Source organism: Coloeus monedula (assembly GCF_965178545.1).
Source record: "Coloeus monedula genome assembly, chromosome: 4".
Classification (NCBI taxonomy): domain Eukaryota; kingdom Metazoa; phylum Chordata; class Aves; order Passeriformes; family Corvidae; genus Coloeus; species Coloeus monedula.
Window position 1 is genome coordinate 3,293,275 of NC_138784.1, and position 14,656 is coordinate 3,307,930.

General features: G+C 44.7%; 1 protein-coding gene across 2 annotated transcripts in view; it reads left to right on the top strand.

Annotated features, from left to right (window-relative positions):
• Positions 1-14,656, top strand: part of CECR2 (CECR2 histone acetyl-lysine reader) — a 93,702-nt gene that overhangs the window by 46,288 nt on the left and 32,758 nt on the right. For both annotated transcript variants that reach the window (XM_082281019.1, XM_082281020.1), the window contains exon 2: positions 3,375-3,469. In XM_082281019.1, coding sequence (XP_082137145.1) covers positions 3,375-3,469 — 95 coding nt within the window. The remainder of the gene's footprint in view (positions 1-3,374; positions 3,470-14,656) is intronic.

Sequence of the window (14,656 nt, forward strand, 5' to 3'; positions counted from 1 at the left end):
TTTGCTGCCTCTTCTGTTTCCTTTCTGTGCTGTCCCCAAAGCGTTTTGGCAAGGTTCAGATTTCTGTGCTCACAGCTCAGTGCTCAAAGAGAAAAGGGGAAAAACAAAAGGATTGGAGGCGTGGGGAGGATGGTGGCGGGGAGGAAGCTGAGCCGCTCCTCCTGGCCAGGCTGGAGGAGTGTGGGGATGGGTGACTGGGGCAGAGTTTGCCCTTAGGACCAGGGGGGTTTTAGTGGCCTCTTTTTCCCGAGAGTCTCTGGCATCACTTCAGCCCTCCCTCTGTTCAGATGTGCCGCTCAAGCACCGTGCTGCTTTGCTAGCTGTCCCTTGTTGGAGGAGAGGGCTGGAAAAATCCTCCTGCAAAATGTGAGCAGAAGCATTAGGTGAAAACCTGAGGGGATACTAACTCTTTGTTCCTGTTCCTGAGATGTTACGATTTGCATCACATCTTCCTGGTGTGTCTGTCATTCCCACAGCATTCTGGGTGTGTGGGAAGAGTCTAGGATTTAGGTGTTTTGGGACATGAAGCCAGAGAATCCCATGGAATAGAAAATTATGACATTCAGTGAAACAGGGCTGATGGACCCAACCCTGGATTCATTGTTCAAGCCCTGTGTTCATCCATCAGGTTCCTCTCACCGCTCTTACCCTTCTGTCGCAAGCAGCAATAGCAAAAATGTAGACATAAACTTTACAGGACAATGTCAATATCTTTTCTCCAAGGCAAATTATCATGGTAATACTTGGACTGTGCCTTTGCTGTAGCATTCTGGCACTGAGCATTACTGTTGGCAGGGACCAGAGGATCAGGATGGGCTCCAGGAAGCACCCATGGCATTGGGGAGCACAGTGCAAGAGTCTTTCTACAGAAGCACCAACAGCCTCACGCCTGCCAGGGATGGACCTTCATTAGCCCCATGTTATGTGTGTGCTGATTAATCTTGGCTTGTTCCAGAGCCCCTTACCCCAGTGTGGCACTGGAACCCTGCACCCTGCCCCACATTGGCCTGCATGCCCAGAGCCCTCTTCATCCAGTGGCTGTGAGATCCATCTGGGTCTGGGTCGGGTCCCCAGATTGGTGCTACCCCTGCCATGAGGACAAGGACAAGGAGTATCCATCTGGGACAGAGAAAGCAGCAGGAGGGGGGGGGGAACAACCCAGCCAGGTGTTTTAGTCCCTGCCCAGGAGATGGCATCTTGCCCAGTGTCCCAGGAATGTCCCCCTGCTCCTGGGGTGACCTGCCAACTCCAGAAATGTAAAGGTCACTCTGGGGCCTGGAAAACAATGGCAGCAGATAGGGGCTATCTGAGGCAGTTGTGGCCACTGCTTAAGGAGTGTTAGTCAAACAGCAGGCTGAAAGGGCTCACGGGAAGCAGTTTAAATATTCCTTCATACAAAAGGCTGTCACATCCTGGCAGGGGCAGACTGCTGACTGACAGCTTTAATGCACAAGTGTATGTGGATGAGGGAGAGGCTGAATGCAGGGAGGCATCCTGGAGGCTGACTTTCCCCCTGCCCATCATTCTGGGTTCTAACATGTCATTTTTCACAAGCTGCAAGTTTATTGTGGTAATGTGGTAACACACCTGGGATGGTTTAGAGTATCACATACTTTAGGTGCTCCCTCCTCCCCTCTCCCCCAGGGGTATTTATGGAAGGCATATGTCCACAAAAATATTTTACAAATAAAGTAAGTCAACACCTCTAAAACACTAACCACTTATCAAGTGGTAAGTAGGGCCAGGGCCAGGAGCTGGACTCAGTCCTTGTAGGTCCCTTCCAACTCGGGACATTCCGTGATTCCAAGTGAATTCAGTCAGTAATTACTATTTATATAGCGTGATTACTATTTATACAACAAAAATATCACTCTCTCCAAGGGATGGCAAGCAGCAACTGTAGTTTTTTGTATTAACTAGTCATTAAGCAGGGTGCTCACCTAGAGGCAGAGAACAGAGATTCCTGGTTCTTTCCCTAGCTCTGTGGCAGGGGCGCTGCATCAGGCTTTGGCTGCACACTGCCCTTTCCTTACCTCCAGTTTCCACATGTAATAGATGTGTTTAGTACATTCTTCACAGGGCAGGTGTCAGGCTTCCTCTCCTGAAGCACTTTGGATGTTGCACAGAAGGTAAATAAGAGCAGTGTTGATAATGAAAATATGCCATTAATACATTTCCAATAAAAAACTACAAGCGGCGTTTAAGCTGCAATCTGTTATCAATAATTTTATTACTGCAGTTACTACGGTCTAATAAAAAAGCACTTTCTCTTCTTTATTGGGTAAGTGCCAAAACATTTATCCTTTATTCTCTGGCCATTAACCTTTATTCTGTAGCCATTAGCTTAGCTATTTGTGTAACAGTCTGTTGAGTAACATTCAAGTAGGAATTTGTATTCAATCCATTATTTACTCTGAGACCCAGAAAGAATAGCTTCTTATGCCTATATTGTTTATCCATATTAAATCTTGTTAAGTGCTGTATGCTAGTGATGATAAGTCTTATAGAAAGTGGATTTTTCTTACTGTGAATAATTTTCTGGCATACAAATAAAACTGTAATTAACCAAATAATATTTGGAGAATAAAGCTCGAAACGGCTAGCTGAAAAAAAGATATTTCTCACAATGTGTGCAAAATTCATAATAACTTGCAGGAGTTTATCCTTTTTGTGGATCAGTTTTTGCCTCACATCGTTGTGAACTCCACTCTGCTGAAATAAGCTGTGCTACCCTCCACTGAGGATTGAGATCTTGGGTCACGAAATCTGACATCCCTCCATCCTTTCTTTCTCTCTTACTGGAGTTGGAAAAAAAAGTAACCCAATGAGAAATAAGTTAAGTAATCAAAATGCCTGCATTTCTTTGAGGCATTTGCTCACTGGCTCTCAGCCATTTCTGGCAATCCATCTGAAACTGCTATTTCTGGGCATAAGTGGCTTTTAGGGCCCTGCTTTCCGAGCACATATTTTAAATTGAGCTCACCAGCCTTAGTGAGTGGAAGTAAAGCAGGAGAATGAAAGTGTTGATTCCTGTCCATCAGTTGAACATGGGAGAAATCGTGCCTTTCTTATTAGGCTGTAGTGGATCTCAACCTCACTGAACCCTATTTTTCTGCATCCAGACATAAGCATTTGTCTTCTGGCTGGAGAGTGACATTCAGTAAAAGCCTTTCAAGGTCTTCCCATAAACTCTTGCAATGAAGAGGTGGTAGAAGCAGTATTTTTAATGACGAGGAAGGTCAGTTTACCCCGTGTGTGCTCTGCTGCTGTACACATACGTGAGGCTGTTTGGGTCCTTTTGGAGCTAGCAGGAAAAGCTAAGGAATTAGTTTAATGGTTGGATTTTTTTTCTCTCTCTCCTTTCTGCTCACTAGGAACTGGAAGCTGCTCTTCACAGGGATGATGTGGAGTTTATCAGCGACCTGATCGCTTGCCTTCTTCAAGGTTGCTATCAGCGCAGAGACATCACGTGAGTAACCTCGCTCTATGGCTTAAGCACTTTGCACGGGGAGCTAATTAACACGGTGGCGGGGATGTTTCACGGCTTTAGAGTGATGACATGGCAGTGATCAGCAGCCACCAGCAATCAGGCCAGATGCTTCACCGAGTGGAAGGGAATTCCAGTTCTCTTGGGTCGAGATGTAGGCTTTTAATTGTACAGACCCGTTAAGCAAACTCCTTTGTTCGGATGCCGTGCAAAACTGTGTTTGATGCTCTGCCGTAGCACTTGTGCACACAGTGAACATTCACGTCTGCTGTTGTGCTCTGCACTCTGCTTGGTCAAATCAGTGATATTAAATCATCACATATGTTTTCAACATTTATATGTATTGCATAGCATAAAACTTGCTGCTCTGCACACACCTCACTTGCATGAAAGATCCCGTTGCTTTACAAAGGGACAGCTATGATTATTTTCTTAGAAATAAAAGGAGTATTGGAATCGCTTCAGCTGCAGGATGTTAGAAAGTGATTTGACATGCTCTCTTGAAGTTTTGACATCCAGAGACACTTTGTTAGTGTCCACTAAAGCAGCCTCCCAAATGGAGACATCTGCAGAACATCGCTCTTTAGAGGACTGCCGCTCGCACAGCAAAATGTGCTTCCAGTGATAGCGAAGGCTTGATGCAGTGTATTTGATTTGTTCTTTTGTGAATCATGTTAATAGCAAAGCATAATTGTGGGGACAAAGACGGCTTGGCAACACATGCAGTTGCTTGGAAGTAATCCTGCTCCCTAAGATCCCCCTGTTGTGGAGAGGCTTAGGCTGGTGCATAGGCATAGCCATAGGTGCTTGCATTGAAAGCTCTATTTCTAATAAACTGATTAAGTTCAACAAAATTTATATAGTTTATGTGTATATACACGCCACTTAATTAATTTCTCTTGCATTGCTGCATAGACATTCAGCATCAGTGGGTATCAGGAGCTGAAGCAGGCAGCTGCACTGCATTTACTGCCTCCAAACAAAACTGATGTGCTGAGAAGATTGATTGTAAAGGGACCACAGTCATGTGTATCCTCTTCATCAAAATAGCCACAGAGCAATATATACCTGTTTGTACATGCAGCAAGTTTATTTCTTCATACCAACACCATCAGAAAGTAGTGGCTTAAGTGTTTTGCCCACCTGAACCAGCTCACCCTTGTAGCAGCAGCAGCAGATTTCTCTTTGATAAAATTAATGAATTCCACATTGTGAGGTTCTCCAAAACTCTCCAGATCTGAGAGTGTCCACTTAGTGATTGCATTGTGTAATTGCCTCCCCATTTGCAACTCTTTTTACTAGGAGAATTCAGGGATGAATCATGGGTGAGTCGCTGGGCACTGGCAAGTTGTCTGTCTGTCTGTCTGTCTGGGGAAGGTCACACATACATGGCAGCTGAACAGTGTGTAGTTGTTCAGCGCTGCATGTAGGTCCAGGCTTGTGCCTGTGCAAGTACAGCTTTGAGTATCTTTGAGATGCAGAATCTGTGAGGAGGTAATGCTGTCACAGGGGGAAGAGCTGGTAACCCGAGGATGGCTCTGGCAGCCTGGCCAGGGTGCACATGCAGCACAGGCAGGTACCACAGGCAGCTGTGTGTCCCTCCACACACCAGAGGTGCCCTGGGAAACACAGGAGTGTGAAGCCACGTAGTGAAATTGTGAGAACTTACATCTCACCCAAACAGTCGTGCTGGGGAAAGCGTGAGGTGCCTGAAGGAGAAACCAGTGGCACCATTTCTGCAGCGCCTCCTGCAGAAGGGGGTTATTACCTCGTGGCCATGGGGATAACGAGGTGGAGGAGATGGGGAAGAGGGCACAACAGGAGCAGTGCAGTGGGAACGGCTTAGGGAATATATCAGGAAAACTGCCTGAAGCTGCTGGGATGTCAGAGAGATGAGCTCTGAAGCACTGCAGAGGAAGCAGTGGGGGAGGCTACCTGGAAACACAGGGAAAGGTGCTGTGTGCAGAGGGATGTCACGAAGGAAGAAGCAAGCATTAAGATGTAGTCTAAATATGAAAATATGTAGGTAAATAAGAATAAACATGATGGCTTGGATATACTTCTCAGAAACAAACTTGCCACACTGTTTTACACTTAAAACCAACTGTGGAATATTCATCCAAAAGCATAAAATTCTCCAGGTTCCTTACATGTTGCTTTCCAACACCTTTTTCCCCTCTAACCCCAGTTCAAGAGGCATAGGTCTTGGCTGCTGCACAGCTTCACTGCTGTACCTTGTTTTTCTGCAGTTAGTGGTAAGGAGCTGAGCCTCTAATCAATTTTTTGAGTGCTCAGCAGACAAAGACCTGCAAATGTAAGAGCCAGAATTTGTGTGGAGTTTAGAGGGCTTTTCACAGTGGCCCAGGACTCCCTACTTCTCTGTTGCATACAGATAAGAGCTATCTGTCTTGGGTGGGAAAAATCAGCGGTGTCACAGATCATCCTGGTGCTGTTCCTGTGGCATCTCTCCAGTCGTTTGTGCCCTGCATCCTCGTGCTGAGGCTGGGAGCTGTTAACATCGAGGCTGTACACTTTTGTTCCCTGCTGCACCTCAGAGAGAAAGGCAGGAGCTTGTTCTCATGCTTGTTCTCAGGCTGGGGCACTGCGGCTGAAGCACAGGATGCTTCCTAAAACCTCAGTTTGCCTACTTCTCTGAGGGGTTTCGAGGTTTAATTAGTTTTTTATCAGGTCTTACATCTTTGATGGCCAAAATGTTATCTGCCTCTGCTTTCTCACAGTCTGGCTGGGAGCAGCTTGCAGTTCTTGTCACATCTGTTTTGACGGCATGCAGGACTTGTGGCAGAGCTGGGCTGCCTGGCTTTAATCATGCATCATAGAGGGGTATAAAACTGTCACATACCTTTCCTAATTATAATGTGCTCTCAAGTAATTTTGGAAGTGGCTGAGAGCCCTTCTAATGCTCAATTTAACATGCTCTAGTTTGATTTGCTTTTCATTCTTTGAAAAAAAAAAAAGAGATTAATACTTTTGTAGGGTTCTATGATCCTTGGTTTTGAAGTAGAGCAACTTTGCCTTGGTTTTGATATTATTTATGACAAACGTTTTGGAAAAAAAAAAAGAATCACATACAGAAGGGAGACTGCTTTTTACCCTTGCTTGATGGCTAAGGAGTGTTGAATGTCTGGTAATGTAAGACTTTCTTTGAGTTACGGATATCTGTGTTTAACTACAGAGACTACTTAATGGGATGCTACGTGATCTTCTCCAAACTCTTATTTGTCATAACCTATCATAGCTGTTAGGAACACTCCATTGACCTTATTCTTGCTGTGTTAAATACTGTAGAAGTACAGAACAAAAACCAGTTGCCTGCACTTCTGCATCTTTAGCAATGACCCTGTAGCTGTCCTTGCCTGGCACCGGGTGGTTTGAGCACTTGGCCAGGACAGTTTCCCCGTTGCTCTCCTCTTTTTACTGAGCCAAAATACTTGTGTGTCATGATCTGCAGCTTTTGTTGTTTTATAAATACCCCTCATAGTCTGCATAGACCATCTGTACCATCTGTATGTAACTACTATGGGTGCAATAGGTACCTCAGGCATGCCTTGGTTTGATGCCAGTGAGATTGCCCACAGGTTTTTCCTGCTCCCAGCTTTTTTACACAGGTTTTAGAATGTCCATGTTTTCTTTTAATTGCTTCAAAAGGCAAATGCCTGGAAAAACTCTTATTAGAATTTGGGGTTACCAAAAAAAAAAAAAAAAAAAAAAAAAATTAAAAAATTAAGCAGTTTGAAAAAATCCTGGTGCTTGCTTCAGATTTTCTCTGATATAAATTGGGTAGCTGCATAGTCCCTAGGGGCTGCCACTTTAATTCCAGCAGGAAATGTGACTTGATGACTTGTATGAAGACAGGAAGATCAGAGCTTCAGCTAACGGCAGCGGCCGCAGCAGGAGCCTTCTGCAGCTGTTTTTAAGTAAGAAGTGATGGTGTGGCATGGATGTCTACAGTAAACTAAAATATTCCAGAAAAGCTCCTGCTGTTCAGCTTTTCTTTGGGTGAAACTCGTTCTTCAGTGTTCTGTTATTGCACTTTTGCTGTTTTTCTAGTATGATGGCATAAAATGTTTCAGTAACTTTATCGTATTTCTTATTGGGAGGCATTTTGTGTGCTGCTACTTTGTCTCAAAAAACATCTTATCTGCTTTCTCTTATGTTTTATTTTTTCAACAGGCACAAAGGCCACAAGGTGAGGAGGAAGAAAAACATTATCTCTTGCCTTTTTTTTTCCTATGCCCCATGAGATTCTTTTCTTTTTTACACCTCAGGAGATTTCTCCATCACTGTGGCTGAAAACTCTCTAACTGACTTCTGTGGCACCAGAGGGGATTTGCTTCCTTAGGAGCCTCAGTTGTTTTTTTCTTGTTGTTTCTTCCCTAATACATTGGAATTTTTTTCTTCCCAAGCGGATCATGGGTTTTGCACCCACCTTAAGCTCTTTTGGAATCCGTAAACTCTCCTGGGAGTCTTTGACTTGTAGTTTGCACCTGGTTTGTTCTAATGGGGATAATAAGAGGATATTCCTTAACTCCTCTTCCCTTCCCCACAGTTGTCTTAATTATTTCTTTCCTATCCTTAGTGGTGGCATTGGGAAGCACTCACAGTATGGCATCTGAAGATCTGCATTTCCTACTTGTTGAGCTGCCAGTCAAGAGAACTTGGTGTTCTGTGTATTTTCTAACACTCGTTCCATAATCACTTGTTTGAGCTTTCATCAGAAGGAGAGAGAGACAATATGAAATCTTTCAACCTACTGAGGCACAATGCCTGTTTCTGGGGACTCTGCTTAATAGCTCTGGGTATTTTGCTTCTTCCTTCTGCTTTGTCGTTTTGTCCATCCCTGTCCTTTATTCCGAGTGGACTGTGTCCTTACAGGTACTTTGGGGGTTACCCCAGCTCTCATACTGTGGTAAAAGAGACCTCAGTAAAATGCTTAACATCTTGAAATCACCCTTATGCATGTGCCTACATGAGCTGTGTCCTTGCAGAAGTGCTGTTTGTCAGTGTCTGGTAGGGGATAAAGTGGCAGGTCAACAGGAATAGCTGGCAAACCAGTGCCAAGATTTCAGTCTCGTGGATACTGTGTGAACTAGGCTGTGGGAATAGCTAAGCCAGGCTACTAACACTGGTCTGAATGAATTCACCACTTCAGTCCATGCCATAACCTCTGGGGCAGCCAGCCTAGGCTCAGTCACAGCAGACCTCATGCCCACCTCCTTTGGAAAGAGTTTTAACAGCTGGGCTCTTGCAGTTGAGCCAGTGACTTTGGTTATAACAACTGCTTCCATGGCCCAGCCACAAAGCACCTCAGTAACTCAGAATCATATTCATGAATGCCAAGTGAATATCAACAAGATCAGCATTATTTACAGTCTGACTTTTAACAAGTGCTGCCTTGCATACATCATGGATATTGGTGGATGGCCTCTGGAATCAAGCCGGTATCATCGGCACAGGAGATACCGTGAGGGGGCAGGGGAGATGAAGTGGCTACATTGCTCATCTTGAATCTAATTTTAATATTTATTATAATAATAGCCAAGCTATGCAAGGTGAGCCTTTTAAAGGGTAAAAAGTGAAAATGAAGCAGCTGGCAGGTGTTGGGAAAGGAAGGATGAGATTACAGCAGTAAAATAACACGGTCATTCAGAGATTAATGAGAAGCACAGTGGAATAAAATTATAGAGTTGAAATATAACTAAAGCTAAGTAAATGTCTTTGATTCTCAGATGGATAAAATGAATCTTTAAAGAAGAATTTGAAGAAGAGTTGGTAGCATGTTCTGGAAGTGCTATTCCATAGATGTGGTGGAGAATAAGGACTGAAAACGGTGGAAGAAAAAGAGGAAAAGCTGTGCTGTTATTGTCAGGGCAGATGGATGACAGACAAACAGATTGGATTGCTGGGGAGAGGGAGTTATGCAAAACACTGACAGGGAGGAATAGGTGGCTAAACTTCAAAGGAGGAATAGAGAACAGTCAGCAAAGGGTCTTGGAGACTGCAGTGATGTCATCATGCCAATGTCAGAGCATGAAATATGAAAGCGGCAGCTGTATTTATAAGTTCTTGGTGTTGCAAACCAAGTACTCTGGAGAGGAGGAAGAAAGCAATGATGAAAACAGAAACTGAGAAGGCAAGTGAAAATATCTTCTCCTTTCAAGGAAGAAGGCAAAGAATTGTGGAGAGAGACAGATGGGGTGTGGAAGTTCACCCGATATGAAACGTTTGCCCTCACTTTTGAGACTTGCAGTGATGCTCCAAAACACTGGTGGAGGATTTTTGTTCCAGCACAGTTGGTTTTGCAGGCCCCTTCCCAGCACCTCATCCAAGCTCAGAAACCAATGTTTAGTCCAAGGGTGAATATTGGAGAAGATCTGAAGTCATTTTTTTGGAGCCTTTCAGCCTCAGTGGACTTGATGAGCAGCTGCTAGGCCACTGTGATAATGTGGTGTGTCATGTCAGTCTCTCTTCTAAGTCACCTATGCTTTTACTTTTCCTCCCATTTTACCTTCCAGCCTTCCTTAGTTTCTTTTTGGCTCAACCAGTGTAGTGGTTATGGTTTCAACTTCAGAGAAAAGAAAGATCTGTTCTGAAACAAATCCCAAAAGTGATTCTTTAGGACCTATTCATCTGTAAAAACTTGGGTTTATCCGTGGTCTCCAGAAACTTATAATGTGTGGGGCTGGTTCTAAGAAATAAATTTGCTAAGCTTATTTGCTTCAAGGCAACTCCACGCTAGGTATTTTGTGCCTCACAGGGGACTCTTTTCTCTGACATTAAGTGTATTTTTCTATGAGTAGCAAGGCACATAAGGGCTTGTTTCACATGGATTTGTGCTGTAATATACGCATGTGTCCTATTTCCCCATCATCATCAAGACAATAACTCCAGCTTCTTCCCCACAGTGTTCATCATCACTGCAATACCCTAAGGTCCTCTCTGCAGCCCCCAAACAATCAGAAGTGCTTATGGCACAGCAACACTCTTGTCTTTCCTTGTGGCAATGAATTGGGAGCATGCTTTCTGTTGATGGGCACTAGGAATGAACAATGCAGCATTAAGCTGGCTTCACTTGTTCTTCAAGGATCCAGGAATGAATAGTAAGTAATGATCCTCTTCCAGTCTGAATGTGGAGCACGGTAAGCCCCATTCCTATTTGCTCCTTCAGAATATAGGAGATGTATTTGGGTCTTTTGTAAGTTAATCAGCTCCAGCTCCCAAGGGTTGATCTGCTTCTCCTCAAAAAGAATCAAATAACGGTAGTAGAAAGAAAGAGGCCTGTGGCTTAAAATTGACAAGTACCTATTGAAGCCTGGCTAGATGCAGGTGAAGGTCATTGATGGGAGAAGTGAATTATCATTGCAGAAAAACCAAAGCCCTTGCTGTTCAGTCACAAGGTGAAATTTGGGCTGTGGGTACATTCCTTTATTCTGGACCATCCAGAAGACTGTGTTCATCCCTCCTGAGACAGAGACTACTATGGCTTGATCTTCGTTTCATCACGTCCAGAGTGGCTTCTTGTTGGGACATACCTTGTGTGGTTGGCTGTCGAGGTCACACAGAACAGGACACTAAACAAGGGGGAAAAATCCATGCTTTAAAAGTCACAAGTGTGCACAGGAAGCGGCGCGTGGCAAGAACGGGGAGTGCAGCAGCCATTCTCACACTTCATTTGTCTGTGTGGCCACCAGCATCCCTCCCTGCACTTTTCCAGGTCAGATCAGTATGTGCTGGCTGTGTACCCATCGTGCAGGAACCGAAGTCTGCCTCAGCAGAACCCCTCAAAGCAGTAGCCAGCAGCCTGCATCTTGCCATGCCTCTCGTCCCTCGACAGTGTTACCCAAATCCCCCCCAGCTGTCTTCCCCGAAGGAACTTGTTCATTCCTTTTTGAGCACTCAGATCTCTCCCTCTCTTTTTTTTCCATTAAACAACCTGTAACTAGTTCTTGGGTTAGTTAATAGTTCTAACACTGGTTCTTTTTGTTTTCTGTTTTGATCCTTCAAGAGATTGCCTTTTGTTATTCAAAGCCGAAGGTACTTGACATAGAAGCAATGCAGAAGCCCCCGGGCTTTAAACGCAGTCCTGGCTGTGTGATCGCTTTGCCTGTGAGCGATTCCCATCCTCAGTGTCTGATAAGCCTTGGGGAAGAAATAGGAAAAGAATGCAGCACTCCGAATTCCTGAGGGGTGCTGGGAGGCATCCATCCATGTGGAGACTGGAGGATGTCCACCTGCTGACCAGGGCCTTTCAGATTCAGCATTTCATGCTGCCAAGGGACACTCCTGCCTTTGACTTTCTTCACAAGGCTGACAAAAAATCTGGCTTCCTATCTGTCTGTTGGGGAGAAAGATATCTTGCTTTGCTAAATTGTTTGCAGAAATGTCCAGGTCCGATGGTTTTGTGTTCAGGCCCAGGAATTGCTTTTTGAGCTCTAAAACTGACCCTAGGAGCTGCTGTGTCTTGGATTTACTGTATTGCTCTGTGGAGAACCCAGGTTCTTTGTTTTTCTGTTGCATCCAAAAAGTGGCATAATTTACTGATACCGTTAAGTCTGTCATCCAGCGTGCTGATGTTCCTGTAAAATCTCCAGTTTGGCATCAGCGTGGCTTAATCTTCTCTTGGTGATCTTAAATTTCACCAGGGGACCAGCTGAGGTCTGCAGGTCAGTCCATTCTTCCTTCAGTCTTACTCTGCACCTCTGTCTTGTGCACCAGTACCGCTGACCTGTCATGAAAACCTCTCTTTGCAATTATCTTCCCATCCTTTGGTACCAGTGTATGTCCTGTGCCTTAAGCACACAGCCTGGTGTTGGCTCTGGGACTCAGGACCTCGTTTCCACCTCCTGCCATTCTGCCTTGGCCACTGGTCTCAGTCACTCACTTTCTGGTTTTGAACATGACAGAGTTCTCTGCCCTTTGGGGTCTCAGGAGGTTCTTGTCTCTTGTTCTGAACGTGTTCTGAGGGAAAAATTCATATTCCCAGTCAGGCTGCAGTGATAGATCTTGCTGGATAGGGAAGTGTTTGGCTCCAGCTCTCCTCAGCTCTCCAAGCCTATTCACTAGCATGCCAGGGAATTCATTGCTTAATGAAAGCCATTTTCCCTGCTCTTCCCCAGCCAAGATCAATGTCATCACATGGCAAGAGATGGACTACACTTAGACATCTCCATTGTGTGTTCTTGCAGAATCATGTGGCAAAGCTTTTTAGGTGTAATAGGCATTTTCAGTTCTTTTGTTAATTTATCATAGGTGATGGCGTGAGATAACTTCTCTCCTTGGCCCTTTGCACCTCAGACATAAAATTTGATGGCATCAGCAGTGGTACCACCCTAATCTAGTACCTGCTGTGCCTCCCTCGCTGGGTAAAGCTTTAGAAACTGATATTGCCTCTTTCTTGGGCTCCCTTGGCTCAACAGATTGATTCCTCAAGGCAGCAAAAGAGTAGCTGACCCTTCTGGGGACACTCAGCTTGTCTCCTCTTTGGCTGCTGAACTGTTCAGTGCAACCCCACTAAAGAAGCAGGAAGCTCTTACTTCTTGACAGACACTGAAGTTTCCTTCCCATTCAGACAGGCAGGATGTCTGACCAACCTTCTCACCGGGAGTTTTCTGGAAGTTCCTATCTATTTCCAGGCACACAGTATTTTACCATTTCAGCCCTATCCCAGGGAACTGAGGTCTCTATTTTCAGGCCTTCCTCCATGCTGGAGCTGTAGTGCAAGTTCCAACATGATGGTTGAAAATGCATGTCAGTGACTGATTACAGAGCTGTTTTGCTTTTGGAGTTTAAAGCTGCCCTAGCTGCTTTCATGGGCTGTATATCACACTGAATGCAATTGATTTGTTACTGCACCCTTTGACTAATGCGTTCAGGGCAGTACCCTAAAGGTAAAATGGAATAAACTGTGAAGTGCAGAGTATCTGTGGGGTTAGTGTGTCAGCAAAGCCGAGCAGGTGTGTTTAAACACACCTTTGGTGTGAACATGCTCACCCTGAGTCAAAAACAACAATGCTCATGGAAAATAGCATCATCACTCTTAATTTATTGTATTTATGCAGGTGTAATTAAGGGACAAGACAGTTTTTAATACTGTCTGAAATTGCCTTCTCTTTCTATTCATTCAAGGTAAATAATCCTTTCTGTTCATCTAATGCTACATTAATTCATGTTTTCACAAATACATGTAGCAATACTTTTTGCTCAACATAATGATGTTTCTGAATCTTTTAGCAGAATGACTTTTCCTGTTTTAATCCAGTTATCCAACTCATTGATTCGTCCTTACCAGTTTTCACTCAAATTGCAGCATCAGTAGTGGGGGGTGGAGTTCCTGCTTCTCTGTCCAAAACCCTGCATGTATTGAGAGCACAAGTCATCCCTTGATGGAGATTGTGCAAAGACTCACTGAGTTTGAAGGAGGGGTTGAACTAGCATTGGAAGATAAATACATTTTATTTTAGTCCCATTAATATTCCCTGAATCTGTCTGGGCAGTGTTTGTATCCTCCTGCCTATCCCCTTTGCCCCCAGGGTTTTCTCTTCCTGTGGTACCATGTACCTTCAGCTGTTGTTTGGGATGTTTCTGGCTGCTCTGGTTTCACTGAGACTCATATTCCTATTTCTTCCTTTCCTTAACCAAGCAACAAAAACACACAAGCAGCCCTTGCTCCTACCTAAAAAACATATGCAGGCCCCTGCACCCAGCATGCATCTAGTTAACCATATGTGTCTTCCTCATCCTCCAAGAACTGCATAATCCACCAGGCTTGGCAAATCCAACCCCTTTTTCCTCCAATGTTTCACATCTTCACACCAATCTCTTTCCCTGGCTCACTTGGCCATGTTAAGCTGCTGGTCTCTTGGGATGGGGAGATGGATGCTGGGCATCTGCTCGCTCCTTTCTGGCATTGTGGTGGGGAGGGTGAGGGAGAAAACAGCAAGGCAGGTGAGGGCAGTGAGGAGCAGCTGGGCACAGATGAAAGAAGAGCCATCAGTGCCTTCAGGTTGTGTTTCCTTCACCTAAAATGACTTTCACCTTCTCACACGGAAGGAGAAACAGCAATATGCCTCTTTGTTGCCTCCCTGTACTTTGAGGTGTTAGAGGCAGGGCCACAGCACGAAACACTTGTGGCCCTTCCTGCTGATCCTGGGG